This window comes from Panthera uncia, chromosome X, assembly GCF_023721935.1.
Source record: "Panthera uncia isolate 11264 chromosome X, Puncia_PCG_1.0, whole genome shotgun sequence".
Taxonomy (NCBI): Eukaryota; Metazoa; Chordata; class Mammalia; order Carnivora; family Felidae; genus Panthera; species Panthera uncia.
This window is the reverse complement of record NC_064817.1, coordinates 119714229-119741337: the sequence shown is the minus strand read 5'-3', so window position 1 is coordinate 119741337 and position 27109 is coordinate 119714229. Positions and strand designations below refer to the sequence as shown.

Below are 27109 nucleotides of genomic sequence, written 5' to 3'. Positions count from 1 at the left end.
ACTGGAAAGATAGGAAGGAAACCAGAAGAGTGTCATGACCTAGAAGTTTGGTGAAGAGAGTCATTCCAGGAGGATGGAGTGCTCATCTATGGAAAATGCTGCTGACAGATCCATTAAGACTGATAAATAATTGATAATCTACCTTACAGTGTTGTTGGGAGGGTGTAAAGTTAATATTCCACAAACACTCAAAATTGTTTGGCACATAGTAAGAGTTCAATAAGTGCTCATGCTTGTTTTGGAGTGGGGTGATCTAGGCTAACCCACATTCTGCTATATGAACTTTTGGTTCTAACCCTATAAGTCCATTCAAACAAAAGAGCAGAATGGTTAAAAAGCATAAATGGTGGAGCCCACCCATATGACGTTTTAATTCAGGCTCCGCTGCTTAGTAGCTGGAAAACCATGCTTAAGTTGTTCAATCTCTCTTTGCCTGAGTTTATTGGACTATAAAATGAGGATAACAATAGTATCCACCTTATAGCATTTTTGTAATCATTGAGTATGTTAAGAATGTTAAAGCGCTAGAAGAGTGCCAATCACAAAGCAAATGCTATAGAAAAGAATGATATTTATTATTATTTAAATGAATACACTAATGTATTTGAATGAATCTGTGTCAAAATTGCTTTGAGCAAGCTGTGTTGGTATAGTATTAGCATATATTTTCACACAAAAGCACTGCTTCATGATTATTAAAGAGATATGGTTATGTGAACTTGGTAGGTGCTGGAATGTCTTGTTTTGACTATAAGGTTAAAGAGCTTGGTGAACTGAATTGGGGCCCACCTTGATTTAACAATGTTTATTCAGCTACATATTGCCTAATTTTACTCTCTACAGGAGAATATGTCGTCATGACAACCCACTTCCATCTCAAGCGAAAAATTGGCTACTTTGTGATCCAGACCTACTTGCCATGTATCATGACTGTCATTCTGTCACAAGTGTCTTTCTGGCTCAACAGAGAGTCTGTCCCTGCCCGCACGGTCTTTGGTGAGTGTTGTTTTATGGAGAATGGGGAGGTGAGGGCATTTGCTAAGTCTTATGATGGACTGTCAGGTTGGGATATGGAAAGAGGATGGAAGCAATGCCTGGGCCTAGCATTGGTAAGTGAGTCATCAGGTCCTCGTATTTCAGGCAACTGAGTTCTTAACAAAAAAGTGGGAATAAGAAGAGTGTTGGGGGGTCCTGGGTGGCTCAGTTGGTTGAGCGTCCACCTTCGGCTCAGGTCATGATCTCACAGCTCATGACTTCGAGGTTCGCTTCAGGCTCCGTGCTGACAGCTCAGAGCCTAGAGTCTGCTTCGGATTCTGTGTTTCAGTCTCTCTCTCTGCCTCTCCCCTGCTCATGATATCTCTCTCTCAAAAATAAACATTAAAATAAATTTTTATAAAAAGAATGTTGGAGTAGGAAGTTTATTAAATGCTTCCTGTCTCAGTCAAGTTTGCTTTTGGAACTGGGGAGGGACTGAGCCTTCAGTGAAAAAGAGAGAAAATTAGTGGGCAGAGCTGGAGAAGGTTGGAAGTGAGAAACTAAGTTGACAACAAAGAAGTGGACTGGGTGTTTTTTTATGATCCTTTTTTTTTTTCTATAAGCATCTGACATTGATGTTTCTCCTCTAGCTTTTTTAAATTGCAAATTATCAGTAAAGGGTACACAAAGCTTGAAGGGTTTTTCAATAGTACCTACAATCAGGAAAATTTTCTTTAATATAAATTTACCGATGTCTAAAAGAGATTTGCATATTATTAGCATTTTCTCCTTGAAGACTTAAACATATAGAACATTTTCTGCCTGTTTTCCCCACTGTAAACATTTTTAGGAGACAAATATTCACTCTTTTTAGTCTACTAACCTGCCTCCATAGTAGTGGTGGCTGTGAGGCATGCACAACAACAGTTCTGGTGAAGTGGAGGGAGCAGAATCTATATAGGAGTCACTGATTTTTAGAAATATAACAAACTAGATACCCTGAAAATCTCCCTCCACAAAATTCTAGAAAAGTTAGATAAAACATAGAAAATATTCTTTTTAAATATGTGAAATGATAAGAAATTAAAGGAAACGCTCAGGGGCCCAAATGAAAGAGGGAACTAAAAATTGGAATGTTAGTCACATGAGCTGATACTGTTATAGTTGGAAGATGGGTAGATAGACTACTAGTCTTGGTAAATAAGAGTTTTGGGGTTTTTTAAATTTATTTATTTGGAGGGAGGGAGGGAGATGGAGAGAGATAGAGTGAGAAAGAGCAAGAGTGAGAGAGAGAGAGCAAGTGGGGGAGGGACAGAAATTTAGGGAGAGAATCTGAAGAAGGGTCTGCTCTGTCAGCACAGAGCCCGATGCAGGGCTCAACCCACAAAACCCTGAGATCATGACCTGAGCTGAAACCAAGAGTGGGACACTAAATCGATGAAGCCACCCAGGTGCCGCAATAAGGCTCTGAGTTTTAAGGTTACACAAGAAAGGCTCTGAGCCTGAGTGAAGTTTAGGATTAGAACTAGGGCTGTGGTAGACTAAATAATGTCCCCCGAATATATCCATGTCTTAATCTCTGGAATCTGTGAATGTTACCCTATATAGCAAAAGGGGTGTTGCAGATGTGCACACTAAATTAAAGATCTTGAGATGGAGAGATTATCCTGGATTATCTGGATGGGCCCTAAATATAATCACAAGTGTCCTTATAAGAGGGAGGCAGAGAGATATTTGACTACAGAGCAGAAGGCAGTTTGATGAAAAAAGCTGAAGAAATTTGAAGATGCTCTGCCGTTGGCTTTGAAAGAGGAGAAGGCCCATAAAACTGCCAGACTTATGACCTCCAAAAGTGTAAGAAAAAATATTTGTGTTGTTTTAAGCCACTAAATTTGTGGGTTTTGTTTTTTTTTTTACATAAACCATAGGGGACGAATACAAGGATTCATCTCATCAATCTAATACCATTTAAGGGTTATACCCTAGAAAGAGCACCAGAAAAATACAGTAATCAGGGAGACAATAAGGAGGCATGTCTATTTTGGCCAGGGATCTGTGTAAAATATAGGATTCCTTAAGAATTTATTTTTTTAATTTAAACTTGGCCTCACATGAGTTTAGAGTTCATATTTACACTCACTGCATTGATGTAAAAACTTCGAAATTTTATATTAACACATTAATTTAAAAAGTGATTGCAGAATTTTTATGATAGAACAAAGAGCCAAGAATAGCCAATATCCTCCTAAATAAGAAGAACAAAGTGGAGGGACTTGCCCCATGAGATGCCAAAAATGATTAAAAAGCTATAGTAATTAAAACAGTGTGTTATAGGCATAAGGGAAAGAAAAATAAACACTACAGAGAGAGTAAAAGTAGGCCCACATATATGAAAACTTGATTCATGACACAGATGGCATTACAGAGAATTAATTTGATTGATATAGGTTTAAATATAAAAGCTAAAAATGTCATTCTCTTAGAACTAAATATAAGACAATGTCTTTGTAACCTTTGGAATGCAGAAATTCCTTAGTGTACAAAAAAAAATAAGAATAAAAGAATTGGACTTTGTCAAAATTAAAAATTTCCACTCATCAAATAGCAGTAAAAAAATGAAAAGGCAAGCCATAGACTGGAAGAATATATTTTATATATGTACAGATCTGACAAAGCATCTATTCAAAAAATATAAGGAGATCCTATAATTCAGTGATAAAAATATAAAGAATCTAATTTTAAATATTGGAAAAATACATGAAAAGACATTTCACCAAGAATATATGCAAACACCCCATAAGAACATGAAAATATACTTAATATCATTTTGTATCAGGAAAATATAAAAGCCACATGGAGACATTACTTTATAAACACTAGAGTGGCTAAAATTATTATTTTATTTTTTTTTTTATACATGAGCCTACAAAGCACTTTATTATATTGATATTTCTAACTAATTCATTAATTATCTTAGGTCAAATTTTGTGTACATCTCAAAAATAAGAATACCATGTTTACTCACATTCCTCCCATCACATTGTTTTGGAATAAATGTCTTCTGTCAGGGCACCTGGGTGGCTCTGTCAGTTAAGCATCCGATTCTTAATTTCAGCTCAGGTCATGATCTCATGGTTTGTGAGATCAAGCCCCACTTGGGATTCTTTCCCTCCAACTCTCTTTCAAAATAAAATAAAAGTGAACTTAAAAAAAAATAAAAAATAAATGTAGAGTGGCTAAAATTAAAACAGAACGACAATTGCAAATATTTGTGAGATTGAGGAGCAAATGGAACTCTCACACACTGCTGGTGAGGTTGTAAAATGGAACAATCACTTGGGAAAATGTTTGGCTATTTCTTAAAAGGTAAAAATATATTTGCCCTAAAATTTAAGTATTTCACTTCATACCCAAGTGATATGAAAATATATATATCCATAGTATATATCTATAAAAGGCTTATACAAGAATGTTCATAATAGCTTTATTCATAAAATCCCAAATTGGAAAAACATCCAGATGCACATCAACAAGTGAATGTGTGTTTATATTGTGGCATATTCATACAGTGAATTTACAACTATTGATTCACATAACAATATAGGTGGATCTCAAAAATTATGTCAAACTAAGAATCCAGGCACAAAATAGTACATAATATATGATTTCATTTATATGAAATTCCAAAACAGGCAAAACTAAGCTATGCTGTTAGAAACCAAAGCGGTTCTTCCTCTGGGGTGGTGGATTCACTGAAAATGGGTATAAGAGAACTTATTGGTAAAGTAGAATATTCTATATCTTCATTGGGTAGTAGTGATATAACTGTATATGTTTGCCCACTTTGAAATGTACAACATAAAAAAGAAATGTACAAAAATCTACTTTTATTTTATTGTATATAATGTATAACCCAATTAAAAATACTGACCTAATAGAACTTCAGATAGTTATCAAACTTTAAAATAGCTATGATGAACACGTTCAAGTAGGTGAAACTAATATAAGAATTCTATTATATAAACAGTGTGTTTAGGTAGAGAGAAAAAGCACATGTGAGAGAACAAGCAAACTAGAAATTCTAAAACAGGAAAATACAGATTAAAAAATCAGTGGTTTAGATATAGTTGAAGGGAGAACCCATTAACTGAAAAAAATATCTAGAATGAGGCCCAGAAAGGCAAAAATATGTAAAATGCAGAAGACAGAGAAATAATATATGATTTATTGAGAAGATCTAACACAGACATAATGGAATCGTAGAAGGAAAATGAGAGAATGGTATAGAAGCAATTTTTTGAAGAGATAATGGCTGAACGCTGTCCAAACCTGATAAAGGACATAAATGCACAATTACAAAAAGCTCTATGCACCTAAGGAGGATAAATTAAAAGACATAAACAGAGACACATTATAATGAAACTTTTGGAAACAAAGAGGAAAATCTTTAAAGTAGTCTAGAAAAACACATTGCCTTTAAAATAATGATAAATATGGGGCGCCTGGGTGGCGCAGTCGGTTAAGCGTCCGACTTCAGCCAGGTCACGATCTCGCGGTCCGTGAGTTCGAGCCCCGCATCAGGCTCTGGGCTGATGGCTCGGAGCCTGGAGCCTGTTTCCGATTCTTTGTCTCCCTCTCTCTCTGCCCCTCCCCCGTTCATGCTCTGTCTCTCTCTGTCCCAAAAATAAAAAAAAAAAATTAAAAAATAAAAAAATAAAATAATGATAAATAGATTACCAGCTGACTTCAATAGAAACAATAAAGACCTTTTCAGATAAAAAAATAAAATTAAGAGTTCATTATTGTCAAACCCTCCCTAAGAGTTCTTTAAGAAAAAGTAAAATTATCCAAGAAGGAAGGTTTAAGATGCATTTTAACAATGAAAATAATAAATATATGGGGAATGGTAAATGACAATTGAATGTATAAAATAATAACAGCAGCTTATTGGGTATATGACATATTTAGAATAAAAGACTAGACCTTAATGCAGTGTATGTAAGTTGAGATGGAGATAAGGTGTTCTAAGGACTTTCATTGTCAGTGAAATGTGTAAAGCTACCAATTAATATTAAATTTTCATAAGTCAAAGGTTCATGCTGACTGAAACTCATACATCTAACGGGAATGTTAAATGGTACATGCACTTTAAAAAGCTGTTTGGCAGTCTCCTATAGTTAAGGTTTACTTACAATATAATCATGTAGTTGCATCTCTAAGTGTTTTCTAGGAAAAATGAAAACATATGCTCACACAAAGACTTATATGTAAATCTTCCCAGAAGCTTCATTCATAATAGTTGAACATTAGAAATAGTCCAGATGTCCATTAATAGGTGAATGGACAAATTGTTATATCAATGCAGTGGAATGCTACTCTGAAATTAACAGGAATGAACTAAAGATAGATGCAACAACATGAGTGAATTTAAAGAATACTATGCTAAGTGAGGAAAGCCAAACACAAATGAGTACATACTATATGATATGTATGAAACTCTAAGGGAAAAAAATCTAACCATACTGAAAGAAAACAGAGGAGTAGTTATCTGAGGCCAGGGAGGGTAGAGCAGTTTCATTCATCACACATGTACTAGGGGCTTACTCTGTCCCAGGTATATATTCAGGGTTGAGGGGATAGAGACAGATTACTCATGATCCCTTTTCTCAAGCAATTCCTGCTTTGGTAGTACAGACAGACATGTGTTCTCAAAGAAGTGTCCTAGATTTTTAGAAGTGCTCATGGAAGTGAGGTGGGGAAGTCACAAAATACTTTCTAGAAGAGTCTTGAAAGAGAAGCACTGGGTGGTAAGACTGGATCTCTTAAAATGCCAAACCTCATTGTTCATCCACAAAATGTAAATGTTTGATTGAGGATCCTACCAGCTGACTAGCTAAGAATTCTTCACAAGATGACTATTCTAATGAAGCTCTAGAGGCTAAAATGCAAAAATTTCTACTGAGATATGATACAGAAACACTTATGTTGCAGTATAGTTCTCTCCATCCATGCATAGGCACACTGCTATGACTGTGCCAGGGTAGACAACTGCATTTGCTAATAACCATAAGTAAGGTAGCTTGTTTCTCCCATGAATCACTCCTTGCTTAGTGTGGTCAGAGGATTACTGAGCCTTGGGTTCAGTCCCAGAACTTACCAGGTAACATACTCAGATAGATTGTTAATAGGTACTGGCTATGTGGCTGATTCCTGATAGGGATTAAAATTTGGTTTTGCCAATCAGCCTTGCTGACTACCTAGTTTGTACAAAGGTGCTTCCTTAGGATCTCTCTGTTGAAACTGTACTAAGTCTTTTCCAGTCTGGATTTTCATTTATATAGCAAACGTATAAGTAAGGTACTTGAGGGAGCAAGATGTGAAAGAAGGCCCAAGAGGCTGCAGCACACATGGCTGACTCTCTGGGTAGAGTTAATATATAGGCCTTATTTGCTTGCTTTTCTATATAATATCTCTCACCACATTAGGACTTCTTTCTATGCCCTATTTGACCCAGACTTACATTCCCTATCCTCTTGAGCATGCCAACACTCAGAAAGAAGGTCTGACTACTCCCCTGTCCTCAAATCTGGATGATTTTGGGTATAACAAGTATCTTGTCAAAATTCTAGGGTATAGAGACTTAGGAAATATTCATAGATAGGCAGAATGGATGCACAGAGAGATCAAATAAATTGCCAAAGATATGAAACAAGTAAGTGGCAGAACTCAGGACTTCTAACTTCTAGTGCAGGTATTTGAGGCTAGAATACTATTGCTAACAATTATAAAATTATTATTATAGTGTTATTGTTTAAAATTTGTTTATAATTATACCACTATAATTAATCATATAATTATGACAATATTATTAACAACAGTGAAAATAAGAGTAATGTTAATTATAGAAGCTACTATTTCTTGAGTGCTTACTCTTTACCAGATATTGTGTTATGGGCTTTATAAACATCATCTCACTGGAACCCCAAACAAATTTCTGAGGCTGGTAAGATCACACACAGTTTACACATGATAAAACAGGCTTTGTGGGATATATCACCTTGTTCAAGGTATATTACCAGTAAGTGGAATTGCCAGAATGTCAGCCTATTATCAATTTGTCTGTAAAGCTCACTCGTTAGCCGCAACACTATATAGCTCATATGTATATATAAAATGAAGATTAGAAAAATGATTTTAATAGAATTTAAAAGTGAATAAAAGGAAATCTTAAATTTAGTTTAATAACGCCACCAAGAAAAAGAATCAATTTATTTAAAGAAATCCTGGCTTGATAAAAACTCAAAAGAAATAGATATTGGAGGGCTGCCTGGGTGTCTCAGTTAGTTAAGTGCCCAACTCTTGATTTCAGCTCAGGTCATGATCTCATGGTTCATGAGATCAAGCCCCATGTTGGGCTCTGTACTGACAGCATAGAGCCTGCTTGGGATTCTCTCCCTCCCTCCCTCCCTCTGCCCCTTCCCCACTCATACTAAATAAATAAACTTAAAAAAAGAGAAATAGATATTGGAATAGCTTTGGTTGTTCACAAAGCTCAATAGTACAAAGACTTTGGTGCAGTTAAAGAACCATTTCCTACAGTGTTTTTTTTACAGTATTAGGAGAATACTGTCCACAGTAAGGGAAGTGAAGATCCTGAGTGTTGAGTTCAGTTATGGGCTTTCCAAAAGAAAACTACCAGAAGGGAAGAAGGAGAAACAAGAGAAGAAAGTGGCCATGTCATTCTGGAGATTAATAGATTCACGAGGAATCATGGCCACCATCTCCAACTCCCTGAAGGAGAGAGGAGGAGGAAGCAGGCTTTTCTTTCCTGTGTTGCCAGAGAAAGGATTCTAAGATCAGTCAGTGGGCTAGGAGTTAGAGGAAGGCAGGTTTCAGCTCAGACTGAAGGTTTTCTAATTAAAGAAGGTATTCTAATGAAGGTAGGGTTTTCTAATTAAAAAGTTCTGTTACAATGAAATAGGTTACCTGTTCTTCAATAGAAATGTTTAAGCAGAGACTAGGACAACATTTAAAAGTGCTTTACTGGAGCTTACTATTCCTGTGATAACTAGGATGGGGTAGTAACTAGGTAGAACCATCCCACATTGACATTCTCTGTATTTTACTTTAAGGGGGTCATTTTGAGTGGGGTATAGCTCCTCCTTGTAAGTAGGAAGTTGGTGATCTCATCACATATGCTCTAAATGTCTTCCACTGGCAACTGGTTCTCATTTTCTCTCTCCCCAGGTGTCACCACTGTTCTCACCATGACCACCTTGAGTATCAGTGCCAGAAACTCCTTACCTAAAGTGGCATACGCGACGGCCATGGATTGGTTCATAGCCGTCTGTTATGCCTTTGTATTTTCTGCGCTGATTGAATTTGCCACTGTTAACTACTTCACCAAGCGGAGTTGGGCTTGGGAAGGCAAGAAGGTGCCAGAGGCCCTGGAGATGAAGGTGAGATAGAGCAAAGGTGGGGGCTGGGAAGCACTCCCTGAGAGAACTGTATTGGAACCAGGAGTGGGCAGCCTGCAGCCTTTGGGAACTGGCCAAGGCTGTGTGCTATTCACTGGGGTCATCAATCCAATTCTCAACTGGAGTGTTTCTTGGCAATGTGGAGTGTTTGCTGGGGGTAAAAGAGGGTAGGTATCTTGGAGTGTTGACATCTTGTGGTGAGGGACCAATCTTAAGTATGATACTACTAAACTCAAGGGGAACACACTGTATTTATAAAGCCACTCAGAAAAGTGTACAATCTCCAGGGCCAACTCTGCTCCTCACTTTTCAGTATATTCTCATTATAGTCAAACTAAAGTGATCATTACTCCTTCTGTACGTTTGCTTATTTTTTTTTTTTTACATTCTACCTAGAATGTTCTTTTCTTTTTCTCCTGCCTGGGGAAGATCCATTCATTCTTCAAGATCCATATGAAATGCTATTTTCTCTATAGAATCTTTCTAAGAATCACCCAGATAGTTTTAGCTTTTATTGTGGTAGGGGAAGAGTGTTTCTATTATTAAAATCCTGTATTTGTATTAGAGTTGTTTATCTGCCTCCTCACTAGACTGAATATCTTGAGGGCAGGGTCTTATCTGCATCATCTTTCTAACTAGCCAACATTCTTGCACAGTACCTGATTCATAATAAAAGCTGAATAAATGTTAGTTGGATTGGTGGAGAAATGGGAAGGAGGTAAAAAGAAAAAAAAACAATAAACCAACTATAGCTGGTATGAATAAAACATAAATACTGTGAAATCAAGATTATTGTCCTTGGCTGCTTTAAAAGAGTTCAGATCTCTAGATCTAGATGAAGACTATCCAAAGATGCTAAAAAGAACTGGCAGATGTGGTCCCAGAACCATTCCAGTAATATGAAGAATCATGGAGAAGAGAAAAGATAATGAAGATTTTTCAAACTGGAGGAAAAGATATATTTCATAGAATACAGACTGGTGAGTTGGCAAAATTTTAGAATAGATTTTCACTATTTAGATAGAATTCATTAACTCCTTTCTGTAAATTATGAAGAAATAAGCGTATTTCTAGTAACTATATCCACTCTATCATAGGAAATTTTGGCTGGTTTTATTATTATACTTAGTCTAGTTGTTGCCTTTGTATCCTTAAAATATATTTATCCATCTAATAATTGATTTGTCATCTATGAACAGGATCTACTGACCCCTTACACACTTCAAGACATGAGAAAATTAGTATACTTGTTTTACCTCTGACCTTCTCTGTCAGTCCCTGTCATTTCTCAACTATTGTTTGTTATAATGCTATTTCTGCATTGTTAAAGTTTGTAGAATTTACATGCTTTTATGCAGTCATAATTCCTATAGTTTAGTCATAGTTCCACATTTAAATGGTCCATCTTCTCAAAATAGTCCTTTTATCCATTTTTCCATTCATTGCTTAGTTACCTCAAAGCTGTCTCTAGAAGTTTTTTAAGAAGGGCTCATGGGAATCATATTTCCTACTATCTTGCATGTGTAAAATTATCTGTCAATTGTGTTTATACTTGAATTGTAGTTGGGATGTTGTACAATTCATGGGTCACATTCTCTCTCTGATGTCCATATAGACATTGATTGCTATGCTCAATTCTAGCACTGAATGTTGTTAGGAAGAAATTTAAGACAAGACTGAGAATCTCTTATGTAATAGAGGACTTGATTTTATGGCCTAGAAGTCCATACAAATGTACCTTTTATTTAAGAATTCCAATTACTTTGCAAGGATATATCTTGGTGTATCTGTATGATTTTTTTCTTAGGACAGCATGTGTTTTTTTTCAAGTTATTTAAATTCCAGTTAGTTAAATACAGTGTAATATTAGTTTCAGGTGTAGAATTTAGTGACTCATCACTTACACACAAGACCCAGTGCTCATCACAAGTGCCCTCTTTAATATCCATCAACCATTTAACTCACCCCCCTGCCCACTTCTCCAGTAATGATCAGTTTGTTCTCTATGATTAAGAGTCTGTTTCTTGGTTTGCCTCCCTTTCTCCCTCCAATATTCATCTGATTTATTTCTTAATTTCCACATGATTGAAATCATATGATATTTGTATTTCTCTGACTTATTTCATGTAGCATAATACTCTCTAGCTCCATCCACGTCATTGCAAATGGCAAGATTTTGTTCTTTTTTATGGCTAATATCCCATAGTGTGTGTGTGTGTGTGTGTGTGTGTGTGTGTGTGTAATATGCATACACCACACCTTTTTATCCATTTATCAGTTGATGGACATTTAGGTTCTTTCCATAATTTGGCTATTGTTGATAATGCTGCTATAAATAAAAGAATGCATGTATCCCTTAAAATCAGTATTTTTATATCCTTGGCATAAATACCTAGTAGTGCAATTGCTTGATCATAGGGTAGTTTTATTTTTAACTTTTTGAGGAACCATACTGTTTTCTAGAGCAGCTGCACCAGTTTGCATTCCCACAGTGTAAGAGAGCTCCCTTTTCTCCACCACATCCTTGCCAACATCTGTTGTTTCCTGTGATGTTAATTTTAGCCATCTGACTGGCGTGAGGTGATATCTCATTGTAGTTTTGATTAGTATTTTCCTGATGATGAGTGATGTTGAGCATCTTTTCATGTGTCTTGGCCATCTGTCTTCTTTGGAAAAATGTCTATCCATGTCTTCTCTCAATTTTTTTAACTGGATTATTTATTTTTGGGAAGTTGAATTTGATAAGTTCTTTATAGATTTCGTATAATAACCCATTATAAGAAATGTCATTTGAAAATATCTTCTTCCATTCCATAGGTTGCCTTTTAGTTTTGTTGATTATTTCCTTTGATGTGCAGAGCTGTTTATTTTGATGAAGTCTCAATAGTTTATTTTTGCTTTTGTCTCCATTGCCTCAGGAGACGTATTTAGTAAGAAGTCGCTATAGCTGATGTCAAAGAGGTTACTGCCTGTGTTCTTCTCTAGGATTTTGATAGTTTCCTGTCTTACACTTAAGTCTTTCATTCATTTTGAGTTTATTTTTGTGGATGGTATAAGAAAGTGATCCAGGTTTATTTTTCTGCATGTCACTGTCCAGTTTTGCCAACATCATTTGTTCAAGAGACTTTTTTTTTCTATTAGATATTATTTCCTGCTTTGTCAAAGATTAGCTGACCATATAGTTCTGTGTTCATTTCTGGGTTTTATATTCTGTTCCACTGATCTATGTGTCTGTTTTTGTGTCAGTACCATACTCTTTTGATCACTATAGCTTTGTAATATTACTTGAAATCCAGAATTGTGATGCTTCCAGCTTTGCTTTTCTTCTTCAAGATTCTTTGGTTATTCAGGGTCTTTTGTGGTTCCATACATATTTTAGGATTGTTTTTTCTAGCCATGTGAAAAATTGTTGTGGTATTTACACAGGAATGGCATAAAATGTGTAGATTGCTTTGGGTAGTATGGACATTTCAACTGATCCATGAGCATGGAATGTTTTTCCATTTCTTTGTGTCAACTTCAATTTCTTCCATTAGTGTTTTATAGTTCTAAGAATACAGATCTTTTACCTCTTTGGTTAGGTTTCTTCCTAGGTGTCTTATGGTTTTCATGCAATTTTAAATGATTCCTCAATTTCTTTTCTGCTGCTTCATTATTGGTATATGGAAATGCAACAGATTTCTGTATGTTGATTTTGTATCCTATGACTTTACTGAATTGTGTATCAGTTCTAGCAATTTTTGGTGCAGTCCTTTGGATATTCTCTATAGGGTATTATGCTATCTGCAAGTAGTGAAAATTTCACTTCTTCCTTGCTGATTTGTATGCCTTTTATTTTTGTTTTTTGATTGCTAAGGCTAGGAATTCCAGTACTATATTTAATAACCATGGTGAGAGTGGACATCCATATCTTGTTCCTGACAATAGAGGAAAAGCTCTCAGTTTTTCCCCATTGACAATGATATTTGCTGTGGGTTTTTCATATATGTCCTTTATTATGTTCAGGTGTGTTCCCTCTATCCCAACTTTGTTGAGGGTTTTTATCGTGAATGGGTGTTGTACTTTGTCAAATGCTTTTTCTACATGTATTGAAAGGATCATATGGTTCTTATCCTTTCTTTTACTAATGTGGTGATTCACATTGACTGATTTGCAAATATTAAACCACCTTTGCAGGCCAGGAATAAATCCTACTTCATCGTGGTGAATGACTCTTTTAATGTAGTGTTGGAATTGATTTGCTAGTATTTTGTTGAGGATTTTTGTGTCTGTGTTCATCTGGGATATTGGCCTGTAGTTCTCTTTTTTAGTGGTGCCTGGTTTTGGAATCACAGTAATGTTGGCCTCATAGAATGAATTCCTTCCATTTCTGTTTTTTTGAATAGTTTGAGAAGAAGCCTGTAGATTAACAACTATCTTTATGAAAATTTCCTAAAGTTTTCCTAAAACATATCTTTGTTCTGTTCTCTTCCTAGAAGCACAAATTATATATACATATCATAGAGCTCTGTCTTCCTTATTTTTCTCTAAGAACTTTTAACTGATTTTCCACTTCACTACGCTCATTCTTCTCAAGCCTTTCTTCCATGTCTCTGACCATTCAAGGTGTCTATTCACCTTGATTTTGGGGATAGTATTTTTTCCCTTAAATTAATATTATGATCTTTGTTGATTTATTTTTATATGGTTATGTTTGCTTTGTATGTTGTTCCAAAATCCTTTATTGGTCATTTCACCTCCCCCTCTTTTTGTAACATATTTTGTATTAGTACCATATTAGCTAGCTTTCAATTATTACTTGAAGTTGCATTGGGGGAATTCTTTACTAGCCCTGCTGTGTGTGAGAGTATCATTTTGGGAAGGGACTGAGAGAGTGAGTAGGACAGTACTGAGTAGTTGACACTAATTTGAGCATCATCTTATATAGGAAAGCCCTCTGTGTATGGTACAGAGGTGTATGTGTGTAATATTCCTTAATTTTTCTACTCTCTACCTCCTCTGCCACTATATGTGGTCAAACAATGTTTCAGGATTTTCTCACTACCAGCCTAAAAATTGATCTTGTTTCCAAATGGGAGTCATTTGTTTCCTCACTCAGGTCATGCCACTCACTTTTTAGGACTCTATTCTTGACCTGAAATCCAGAACAGCAGGCATCTTCAATGTTGCCTTTACCCTGATCCAATTTTTACTGCATTTGAGAGCCCTTACTTTTTTGGATCAGGTTAAAAATGCTTTCATATTTCATCAAAACTGGAGTTTGTGTTTCTGTTTCTCATTTTCCTAATAGTATTTGCTTGGTTCCAGAGAGAGGAAGGAAGAAAAGATGTCCTTACTCTGACATATTAAACTGAAAGTTCCCTAGAATATATTATTAAACATGTTTTAAGAGAAATTAGCACTAATCACTGATATCCAGCCTGAATTCACTAAGAAGAAATTATGCCAAACTAACCTTAAGAAATTTTACAAAAAGTTTACTAGACTGGTAGATCAGGAAATATCACAGACTTTATCAAGACATCTAAATTATTTTTAAATGCCTTCATAAAGAAGAAATAGCAGTTGAAAAAATAGTACAATTAAGCTTATGTCACTGATGGACTACTTGGAGTCAAATAGAATTGACTGATGGATAGATTTCAGCTTGAATGGACGTCCCTGTGATAATCCACAGGGGTTCATCTTTGACCCTTTCCTCTTAAATTTTGTCATTAATGCTTCAAGTTTGTAAGCAAGCATTCATGACTATTGGAGAGTATCTTCTGAGTTATGAATTAAATAGAGTTTCTTGTTTTGCAAGAGAGGGGGGAAGAGAGAAAGAGAGAGCCAGTGAGTGAGGGCAGAGGGAGAGAGAATTTTAAGCAGGATACATGCCCAGTGTGGACCCCAACATGGGGCTTGATCTCACAACAGTGAGATCATGACCTAGCCAAAATTAAGAGTCTGACACTTAACAGACTATGCCACCCAGGTGCCCTAAAGATAATTTCTGAAGTTTGAGAGAACAGGCTGAAATCAAGAGATAAACATTAGCTGAATCAAACAAATTCTTACACATAGACACACAAAAAACCCATTAGTTCTTAATAAGAAAGCTTAACAATAATTGCACATTATAAATAAGATGATGGGATACAGGGAATAAAATTTAATGTAAGTCTTCTATGTGGTGTAACTATCAAAAAGCCAAATTTGATTTGAGTCTGAGTTAAGAATTACCCAGAACAAGTAAGATAATAAGCCCTTTTTCTTCTATACTGGTTTGGCCATGTTTAAAGTATACTGTTCCAGTTTGGTTCTGTTCCAGTTTGGTTTCTATAATGGAGAAAGGGTACATAGCTCAAGGGGATGATGATTGCTAATTTCAGATATCTGAAAGGCTGTCATGTATGTCTTGTGAAAAAAATGTGGTAGACTTTTTTTTTTAATGGCCAGGAAGAAGTACAGGGTTGTTTTGAAGGCAGAGAGAGAACTAGAATAGATTAGTAAGAGACTGGATGTCAAAAATGATGACCATTTCTCCAATTCCAAGGAGTGCTGAAAATGAAAAAAAGAACAAAAAGAATCATCTAAAACTCTTCTGCAAATATGGTGATGAAATCTTTCCTTTGTCCCCCTCCATGGTCAATCCATTTAAGTTATCTAAAAGAAAGCAATTATGAGATTTGGGGGGAAAATCCTATGGAACACATCAAAATGAATCTCTAATGTGAGGGTGCTATACTTTGTCTATACTGCTACAATGTGAGGGAACTAACAGTTGGAACCACTGACCCACAGGAAGAATGAAGTGCATTAAAAATAAAAATATTGGAATCTAATTACATCTCAGTTTAGTTTTTTTCCTCCTTTAGAGAGACATATTAAACCTTATTTGCTTCATAAAGCTAGAATGGGTTTAAAAACAATATACATGATTTAAAAATTTATTTTTTATTTGTACTATGATTAAGGATAAGATAAAATGGGAGGGGGTAGATTATAAAGGAAATGAAAAGAAGGAATAGGTGGAAACAAAACTTCACTTACAAATGAAGACAAATGACTACCTTATAATTGCATTCTGAAAAATAGATTAACTGGATTTCTAAGGATCAACCACATGTATTTATCACTGCTTCCATTTACAATCCCACTAAAATGAGATTAAATAAATAAAATATGTATAAATAAGCACCAGGAGAACTGGAGAAGGGATTTTAGTCAGACAAGAAATTTTAATATGTTTTTTTAAAAGAATGAATGTGGAAAGAGAGAATAAGAGTTAATCTGTCAAGCTGGAGTAAGATATAACACTTAGAGAAACTCAGTATTTGAGGTGTTTGGTATAGCAGAGAATAAAGAAACTATGGAGATTGGTTATAAGTCTGTGTACAGAGTAGTCAAGACCTTAGAGCCTGCCCAACATGTGAAATGTTTGCAGTCAAATGTATACTTTCCAGAAGAACATCAGAAGTTTCTAAAGAAGTTGAATGTCTCCAGAATAATGACCTTTACATACTGACATTTTGAAGTACTCCATAAAAAATTACATGCTTTCTACTCATCTCCTTAAGTCATCAACCAGTCAACAAGCTCAGCTCAGATACACTGAGCATACAGGCATCTTTTATGTTGCCAAATAATATTGGCATACTAAGGATTACCAAAGTGACGTCTGCTGGGGCAACAGGGTGGCTCAGTTGGTTAAGTGTCCAACTTTGGCTCAGGTCATAATCTTGCAGTTTGTGAGTTTGAGCCCTCATCAGGCTGTCTGCTGTCAGCACAGAGCCCACTTTGGATCCTCTGTGCCCACCACTCCCGGGCCGCGCCTTCCCTACTCCTACTCTTTATTTCTCTCTCTCTCTCAAAAATAAATAAACATTTAAAATTTTAAAAAAAGGGCATGTGAGTGGCTCAGTTGGTTAAGCGTCCAATTCTAGATTTCGGCTCAGGCCATGATCTCACAATTCGTGAGTTCAGGCCTTGTGTCAGGCTCTGTGCTGACAATGTGGAGCCTGCTTGGGATTCTCTCTCTTCCTCCCTTTCTGCCCCTCTCACTCTTTCTCTCTTCTCTCAAAATAAATAAACTTTAAAAAATAAAAAATAAAAAATAAACCAAAGTGATGTTTGCAATGTGAAAGAGAAGAGCAAAGATTTTTTAAAAAAACTCATCTTGGAAGGAACAGGGATAATTTAGGGAACTAAGAAAATTCTAACTTTTATAGTGGTAATTATATTCATAAAACAATGGGATGCTAATATAAAAGGAAATAGAGAATAAGGAAGAGCTCTTAAAATTAAAACGAAGTACCAAAATAAAAATTTCAGTAGAGATATGGGAAAATAAACTGAGGAAAATCTCCCTACAAGTAGGGCAAAATGGAAAAAAATATGAGAATGTAAAAGAAAGGTAAGAGACTTAAGAATGTATCCAAGAAGTCCATCCAACTCAGAAGCTGCTGTGTGAGTGAACAGAAAAAAGGGAATAAAGGAAATTAACAAAGAACTAATACATTTTTACAAATGGAAATACATAAGTCTCCAGATTAAAAGTAACTTCATAGGCCCACATAGAGACACATCATAATGAAATTTCAGACAACCAGAGATAAAGTGATAGTCTAAAATGTTTCTAGATCATAGGGTAGGTCTATTTTTAATTTTTTGAGAAACCTCCACACTGTTTTCCAGAGTGGCTGCACCAGTTTGCATTCCCACCAACAGTGCAAGAGGGTTCCTGTTTCTCCACATCCTCGCCAGCATCTATAGTTTCCTGTTTTGTTCATTTTAGCCACTCTGACTGGTGTGAGGTGATATCTGAGTGTGGTTTTGATTTGTATTTCCCTGATGAGGAGCGATGTTGAGCATCTTTTCATGTGCCTGCTGGCCATCCAGATGTCTTCTTTAGAGAAGTGTCTATTCATGTTTTCTGCCCATTTCTTCACTGGATTATTTGTTTTTTGGGTGTGGAGTTTGGTGAGCTCTTTATAGAGTTTGGATACTAGCCCTTTGTCTGACATGTCATTTGCAAATATCTTTTCCCATTCCGTTGGTTGCCTTTTAGTTTTGTTGATTGTTTCCTTTGCTGTGCAGAAGCTTTTTATTTTGATGAGGTCCCAATAGTTCATTTTTGCTTTTAATTCCCTTGCCTTTGGGGATGTGTCAAGTAAGAAATTGCTACGGCTGAGGTCAGAGAGGTTTTTCCCTGCTTTCTCTTCTGGGGTTTTGATGGTTTCCTGTCTCACATTCAGGTCCTTTATCCATTTTGAGTTTGTTTTTGTGAATGGTGTAAGAAAGTGGTCTAGTTTCATCCTTCTGCATGTTGCTGTCCAGTTCTCCCAGCACCATTTGTTAAAGACACTGTCTTTTTTCCATTGGATATTCTTTCCTGCTTTGTCAAAGATTAGTTGGCCATACGTTTGTGGGTCTAGTTCTGGGGTTGCTATTCTATTCCATTGGTCTATGTGTCTGTTTTGGTGCCAATACCATGCTGTCTTGATGATTAAAGCTTTGTAGTAGAGGCTAAAGCCTGGGATTGTGATGCCTCCTACTTTGGTCTTCTTCAAAATTACTTTGGATATTTGGGGCCTTTTGTGGTTCCATACAAATTTTAGGATGCTTGTTATAGCATGGGGAGGGGAAGGAAAAAAATGGTTAGAGAGGGAGGGAGCCAAAACATAAGAGACTCCTAAAAACTGAGAACAAACTGAGGGTTTATGGGGGGTGGGAGGGAGGGGTGTGTGGGTGATGGGTATTGAGGAGGGCACCTGTTGGGATGAGCACTGGGTGTTGTATGGAAACCAATTTGACAATAAATCTCATATTAAAAATAAATAAATAAAATGATTCTAGAATGTTTTTTGCAAAGAAATTGTTAACAGAATGGCATTAGAATTCTCAAGTATACTGTATGGTGGAAGACAGCAGAGTAGTAAATCTCATAAATATGAGGGACAAATGACTTTCAACCTAGAATCCTATGCCTAGCCAAAGTATCAATTAAATGGAAAGGTACAGTAGTATTTTCAGACTTCTAAGATCTCAGAAATGTCACTTCCCATACACTCCACCTTAGGAAGACATAGGAGGATATGTTTTATTAAAACAAAAGAGGGGTGCCTGGTTGGCCCAGTTAGTTAAGTGTCCCACTCTTGATTTTGGCTCAGGTCATGACTTCACAGTTGTGAGATTGAGCCCTGCATTGTGCTCCATGCTGGGCATGGAGCCTGCTTGAGATTCTTCCTTTCTCTCTCACCCCACCCTCTCCCTCTGCCCCTCCCCCACTCTTGCATTTTCTCTCTCTCTCTCTCTCTCTCTCTCTCTCTCTGTCTGTCTCTCTCTCTCACCAAAACCAAAACAAAGCAAAACAAAATAGAACAGTAAAACATAAAAGAGAAGGACACTGAATCCAGAAAAGAGAGTATCCAACATAGGAGATAAGTGAACAGAAGTCCTAAAATGAAAGCTATGATGCAGCAAGAAGCAAACCTGGAGAGGGATTAGTCCAGTTTGGGCAGGATGCTAGATGTATTTATATAGTAATTTGTAATGATGTTACCACTGGTTATTAATTGAACTAAAATATTGTTATATTTGTATTGGAGGATGGAGGAAGTGTTGCATGAATGAATTAAATTTCTATCATGAAAAGATTGGCTATGTATGAAACTAATAGCAGCATAAGCATATTATTTAGAAATTTAGAAATATCAGTTAAGAGAATTAAAAATAATTAAGACTTGCTTTAGGTAAGGGTTTTTGGTTTTCATTATTAGCCTTTAAGTTCTTTTTTTTTTTAAATAAAAAACTATGTACATTACTTCCATTAAACTCTTGAAAATTAAAAATAAAAGCAAATAAAATTAAGAAATAAGCCTCTACATTTAAAAAGATTATTATTCTTAGAACTGCTTTTAAAATATTTATAAATTCTTACCTAAGTTTTGAAAATACAGTAATTCTTATCCTGTTTTTATTTTCAAGTAAGGATATTTGAATGCTCTAGAATAATATTTCACATTAGAAAAAATACTCAACTTCATATCTTGGAAAAGTTTAGTTTTTTATTATTATTGCCTTAAAAATTTTTGTAATGTTTTATTTTTTTTATAGTTTTGACTAAGACACCAGAATACTCTTTTGAGAAAAAGATTTTTTTAACAAAGCAGAATATAGGAGCTAAATATCTCTGTAAAAAATCTACCTAGATTCATATTTTACATTACATAAAAACTTTAATTTTTTTATTTAATTTTATTTTTTTTTAATTTACATCCAAATTAGCATATAGTGCAACAATGATTTCAGGAATAGATTCCTTAATGTCCCTTACCCATTTATCCCATCCCTTCCCACAACTCCTCCAGTAACCCTCTGTTCTTCATATTTAAGGGTCTCTTATGTTTTGTCCCCCTCCATGTTTTTATATTATTTTTGCTTCCCCTCCCTTATGTTCATCTGTTTTGTCTCTTGAAGTCCTCATATGAGTGAAGTCATGATATTTGTCTTTCTCTGGCTAATTTTACTTAGCATGCATGTTGTTGCATATGACAAGATTTAATTATTATGGGTGAGTAATGTTCCATTGAATATGTATGCCATTTTTTCTTTATCCATCTTGATGGACACTTAGGCTACTTCCATATCTTAGATATTGTAAATAATGCTGTAATAAACATAGGGGTCTATGTATCCCTTCAAATTAGTGTTTTCATTGATTTTAGGTAAATACCCAGTAGTGGGATTACTGGATCATATGGTATTTCTAATCTTTTGAGCCACCTCCATACTGTTTTCCATAGTTTTGCATCCATTTACATTCCTACCAACACTGTATCCAGCTTCCCTTTTCTCCACATTCTCACCAACATTTTACTTTTTTGTCTTTTTGATAATAGCCAATCTGAGCAATGTAAGGTGATCTCTCATTGTAATTTTGATTTTCATTTCCCTGATGATTACTGTTGAGCATCTTTTCATATGTCTATTGACCATCTGTATGTTTTCAAGTCCTCTGCCAATTTTTAATTAGGTTGGTTTTTATATTAAGTTGTATAACTTTTTTATATATTTTGGATATTAACTCCTTAGTGGATGTATGATTTGCAAATATCTTCTCCCATTTAATATGTAGTCTTTTCATTTTGTTGATGGTCTCCTTTGCTGTGCAGAAGCTTTTTAGTTGGATGTAATTTCATTTGTTCATTTTAGTTTTTGTTGCCCTTTACTGAGGAGATTTGTCCAAAGAATCATTGCTAAGCCTGATGACAAATAGCTTACTGCCTATGTTTTCTTCTAGAAGTTTTATGTTTTCAGGTCTTCCACTCAGTTCTTTAATGCATTTTGAGTTTATTTTTGTATATTGTATGAGATAGTGATCCAGTTTGGTTTTTTGCATGTAGCAGTCCAGTTTTCCAATCACCATTTATTGAAGAGACTGCCTTTCCCCCAGTGTATATTCTTACCTCCTTTGGTCATAGATTGACTATATATTCATAGGTCTATTTCTGAACCCCCTATTCTATTCTATTAAAATATGTGTCTATTTTCATGCCAGTACCATGCCATTTTTATTACTATAGCTTTGTAGTATAGTTTGAAATCGGGGAGCATGATACCTCCAGCTTTGTTCCACCTTCTCAACATTGCTTAACTATTCAGGGTATTTTGGTGGTTCCATACAAATTTTATAATGTTTTGTTCTGTGAAAATGCCATTGTGATTTTGATGGGGATTTCATTGAATCTGTAGATTGTTTTTGGGTAATATGGACATTTTAAAAATGTTAATTCTCCCAATCCATGAGCACACTATATTTTTCCATTTGTTTGTGTTGTCTTCAATTTCTTTAATCAATGTCATAAACCTCCCTTGCTTGGTTAAATTTACTCCTAGGTATTTTATTGTTTTTATGCAACTGTGAATGAAATTGTTTTCTTAATTTCTCTGTTAGTTCATTATTACTGTATAGAAATGCAACTGATTTCCGTATGTTAATTTTGTATCCTGCAACTTTACTAAATTTATTAGTTCTATTAGTTTTTTTAGTGGAGTCTTTATGGTTTTCTATATACAGAATTGTATCTGCAAATTATGACAGTTTTATTTCTTTTCTAAGTGGTATGCATTTTATTTCTTTTATGTTCTGGCTAGGACCTGTAATACTATGTTGAATAAAAATTATGAGAGTGGACATCCTTTTCTTCTTCATGATCTTAGAGAAAAAGTTTTCAGGTTTTTACCTTTGAGTATGTTAGCTGTGGGCTTGTCATATATAGTCTTTATTATGTTGAGGAACACTTCTATACTCACTTTGCTGAGTTTTTATCATAAATGGATGTTGAATGTTGTCAAATGCTTTCCTTTGTTTTGTTATTGTGGTGTATCATGTTCACTGATTTGTGGACCTACTTGATCATGGTATATAAACCTTTTATTTAACATATTGTTGAATTTGGTTTGCTAATATTTTGTTGAGGATTTTGGCATGTATCTTCATCAGGGATCTTGGGCTGTAATGTGTGTGTGTGTGTGTGTGTGTGTGTGGTGTCTTTATCTGGTTGTGGTAGCAGGGTAATTCTGGCCTCATAAAATGAGTTTATAAATGTTCCCTCTTCAATTTTTTTAAAATAATTTGAGAAGGATAGGTCCTAACTCTTCTTTAAATGTTTGGTAGAATTCACTCATGAAGCCATCTGGTCTTGGACTTTTCTTGTCACTTTTCTGATTTGTCTTTGAATCCCTTATAGTATATATGCTATTACTTTGCCCCACTTATGAAAAGTAGGGTTCAGGAAATTTGGATATATGTTAGGGGGTGGATACAGAGGCATTGGACTATATCTGTATATACTCTGAGGTCCTGGCTGGGTATCAAGTACATTCAGCGCTCCAACCCTATAGTTGGCACTTCTCAAAACCCACATGAGGTGGCTTTCTAAAAGAAAAGGTATTCTGGGAGTAATACTGCTTGGGGGAATTTGGAGGAATCAATTTCAGTTTGGTGGTATGGGAATTACTCCCAGCTAAACTATAGAGATATGTTCTCTGTATAGGAGAGGTCAAGACTAAGGAGGTACAAACTGGAAGTCACATTGAGAATCTTCAATGGGAGGGGGTCATCTTTTTATTCAGTAAGCATCTATCACATGCCTAAACCAGGCACTGGGCTAGGAAGGAATAAAATCACAACTTGGTCAAAATTAAGTCAGTCTAGTTTGTATCTATCAAATCAAAAACTAGATACAGAAATGGAAAAATATTAACCATTAATCCCTGTCTCCTGCTTCTGTCTCCTTGACACTACAACTTTTGCTTTGATTTCCTTCTTTGACAATTTAGGTAAAAATTAGAATGGCTGATTAAAATGTACCATGTTGGAAAGGGCAAGAGGAATTAGAAGGTAATTTTCCTTTATTCCTTTAGAAATCTGAGATTAAATCAACTGCTGCTTCTTCTCACCTATAGAACACAAAGTGCTTATGGAGCTACAGAAAGTATTTGCTGTTTGGAATGATTGTTTCAGAGATTTGGTTATAACCAGCTTATATGTGACTAAATTAAATAACATGTGAAAGCTTATAGCAAAGTCAGGATAGTGGGTTTTTTTCTTTCCTGTTTTTTTTCTACCCACAAAAAAGAGATTACTAAGCAAATTAATAAGGAAAACAAAGTGCTCTTTTATTTAATAGCAGAGGCATTTAGCAGCAGGCCTCTATTTGCACAATGAAGTTGCTAATTATAAATGAGTCCCATGTAGTATTTAAGGAATTTACAAGGCTCTTAGAAGCCTTAGAGTTCTGTGCTCCTTCCACTTACAGCATTGTGGCTGCAATTCTCAAAGAGAAAGAAGAGTATTGCTTTATAAAAGTCCTATTAGTGAGACTGTTCATTTACTTAAACCAACACTCTTTCATTTGCCCCACTCCCCCTCTTTCATTTAAAACCCTAAAGTCAGGATGGGAAGTCAGGAGGGCATGGCATACAAGGCCTTTGTCATGTACACTGTGATCCAGCTATAGCAGACTTCTTGTCATCCCTCAAGCAAGCAGTGCCCTTGACCTGTGCTGCATCTTCAACTGGCGAGTTCCTGCTCATCTTCTGTGACACAGATCACAAGCCTCATTATCTTCTCTGAGCCACCTTTTCCAATACCTGTAGGTACTTTGCCCCTCACTTTACTGAATTCCAATCATAGTTTGCTCATATCTATTAGAACACTGATCACATTATATGGCACTCATGTGTTCCTACAGCCCTCTCCCCCACTGTACTGTAAACCTCTGGACAACAGGGACTGAAATGGACTCATCTTTTAACCCTCCCACCTATCCCTAAATGCCTAGCATAGTTTCTGGCCCAGTAGGTATTCAGTAAGTATTTGGCAAAGTTACTAGGATCAGGAAAGTAAATGGCAGTATGGTCTAAACGGAAAAAAAAAAAAGATCAAAATGGTGTAAAGAAAAGAAAAGAAAGATATTAGGATAAAGCAGTCAGTAAAAGACTGGGAGTAGAAAAACCCTGGAAAGAAACAAGTAGGAAGGAGTAAAGTAAAATACACATGCTGGGAAGAAAATAACATTGAGAAAGGGAACAATGTGAGGTGTGTGAAATTAAGGTAATACAAGTAGTTGTCACTTTTCATCAAACACTCTTGGGCATTTCTGAAGCTCCTCTATCTTCACTTTTCCTTAGAAACAAAAAGGGATGGAAAGAAGAAAAGGCCAGACTACAGAGGGAGGCAGCAAACACTGTAGACTATGCACTGTCACTGCGTTTGGCTTCCCCTTCATCAGCCTCTCTCTTCTGATCTAGATCTGAGCTCTGTTTTTTCTACATGAAGGTCCATGTGTACACAAATTATATAGTTAGGAACAAATGGGCACATATGTGCATGTTTGTTTCCCTTTTTTTTTTAATTCTAAAAAAAAATTACAAAAGGCAATGTCATAGCAAGACTCTGGCTCTTCCTGCCTTTGCTGTATCAGAGGGAAATATTTGCATAGCTCCCTGAGGAGGTCTTGGCCCCTGCCTACAGCCATGAGAGAGTAGAAAACTCTGGGGTGCTCCCTAGCTTGAACACATTTACAGTGCATGAAGGGTGAGATACTGTTGTAATGATGCATGTAAACATGCCATAGTATTTGTTGTGTCTTTAAGATGAAATGACTTTCAGACTCATATAGCTCTCTTCCTCACAGGGGATGTGCCACTTGATGGTTGAAGCCTTTTGGAGTTATTTCTCGGGTAACCAAAAAGTGCCTCGCACCTATAGAAAGCAGCACAGTGCAGCTCTGGATTAAAGTCAGGAGCCGAGGTGGCTAGTGTGGGCTCTGCTACTCAGTCTGAGGCTGAGTTTTATCATCTGTCAAATGGGAGTAATCTCACCTATCTACTTGTTAGGGTTACTGTGAGGATCAAATCCCATGATTATATAAGATCCTACATGTGACCAATATTTCACAGTTTTCCAGTGATTCTTAGCACCATTCTTTCATCTGATCCTCTCAACAACCCTGCCAAATATTTTGATTTTCATTTTACAGATGAAGAGACTAAAACTCAAAGATAAGTGACTTGGCCAAAGCCACATAACTAGTAAACCAGGATGATGCAAGTTTTCTGTTTTCAAATTCATCTTCAATTATCCTTAGATACAAACCTGGCTACTCAGTGCTATTGGCTTCCTAGCCCCTGTTTCTTAACTTCCCTCATGGTTCCTCCTCCCTAAAGCCTCTGAAGATGATCTGTGTAATGAATTAATTAGCTTTTGTTTTATCCCCCCTTCTCCCTACTTTTTCTGACTCCTAGAAGAAAACACCAGCAGCCCCAACAAAGAAAACCAGCACCACCTTCAACATCGTGGGAACCACCTATCCCATCAACCTGGCCAAGGACACTGAGTTCTCCACCATCTCTAAGGGCGCTGCTCCCAGTGCCTCCTCAACCCCAACAATTATTGCTTCACCCAAGACCACCTACGTGCAGGACATCCCAACTGAGACCAAGACCTACAACAGTGTCAGCAAGGTTGACAAAATTTCCCGCATCATCTTTCCTGTGCTCTTTGCCATTTTTAATCTAGTCTATTGGGCCACCTATGTCAACAGGGAGTCAGCTATCAAGGGCATGATCCGCAAACAATAGATAGTGGTGATGCAGCAACCAGAGCACTGTATACCCTAGGAAGCATCCAGGCACCCGAACCCCAGGGCTCCCCTTTCTGTGTTTCAGGACTCTTCTTTTTAACTCTCTACCAAGCTGTGACTCTCAATTCATATTTATGAGTCTCAATGAAAAAATAATAACAGAAAAATTACCTGCCCCTTTGACATTGCTGAGTATACCCTCATCAGAGCCAAACACTGCCATTTGTTCAGTTGCTCACCTTAGTCTGCCAGTCTCCCCCAGCTGAGGGCACTGCATGTATTTTATTGCACTCTGCCCACTGCAGAAAGAACAGGAGACTCTATTACCTGTAGTGGGAGCCTTGGCTATTTGAGTGGTCCAGACCAAAGAAGATTATTGACTGGTCCAGATCATATGATTCTAACTCCTGAGGGAGCCAGGCTATCCCATGTGGTCCTGGTCTGCCACCTCCCTTGCCTACACCACGGCCCACTAGGTATAAGTACTGATAGCAAAGGCAGGAGCCAGTGCTAACCTCTAAACAT

The 27109-nt window shown here is 36.3% G+C and overlaps 1 protein-coding gene across 1 annotated transcript in view; it reads left to right on the top strand.

Annotated features, from left to right (window-relative positions):
• GABRA3 (gamma-aminobutyric acid type A receptor subunit alpha3) overlaps positions 1 to 26582 on the top strand; it is a 197558-nt gene extending 170976 nt beyond the window's left edge. Inside the window, exons 7-9 of the mRNA XM_049643308.1 lie at positions 844 to 996; positions 9223 to 9434; positions 26247 to 26582. Coding sequence (XP_049499265.1) covers positions 844 to 996; positions 9223 to 9434; positions 26247 to 26582 — 701 coding nt within the window. The remainder of the gene's footprint in view (positions 1 to 843; positions 997 to 9222; positions 9435 to 26246) is intronic.
• The last annotated feature ends 527 nt before the right edge of the window (positions 26583 to 27109 follow it).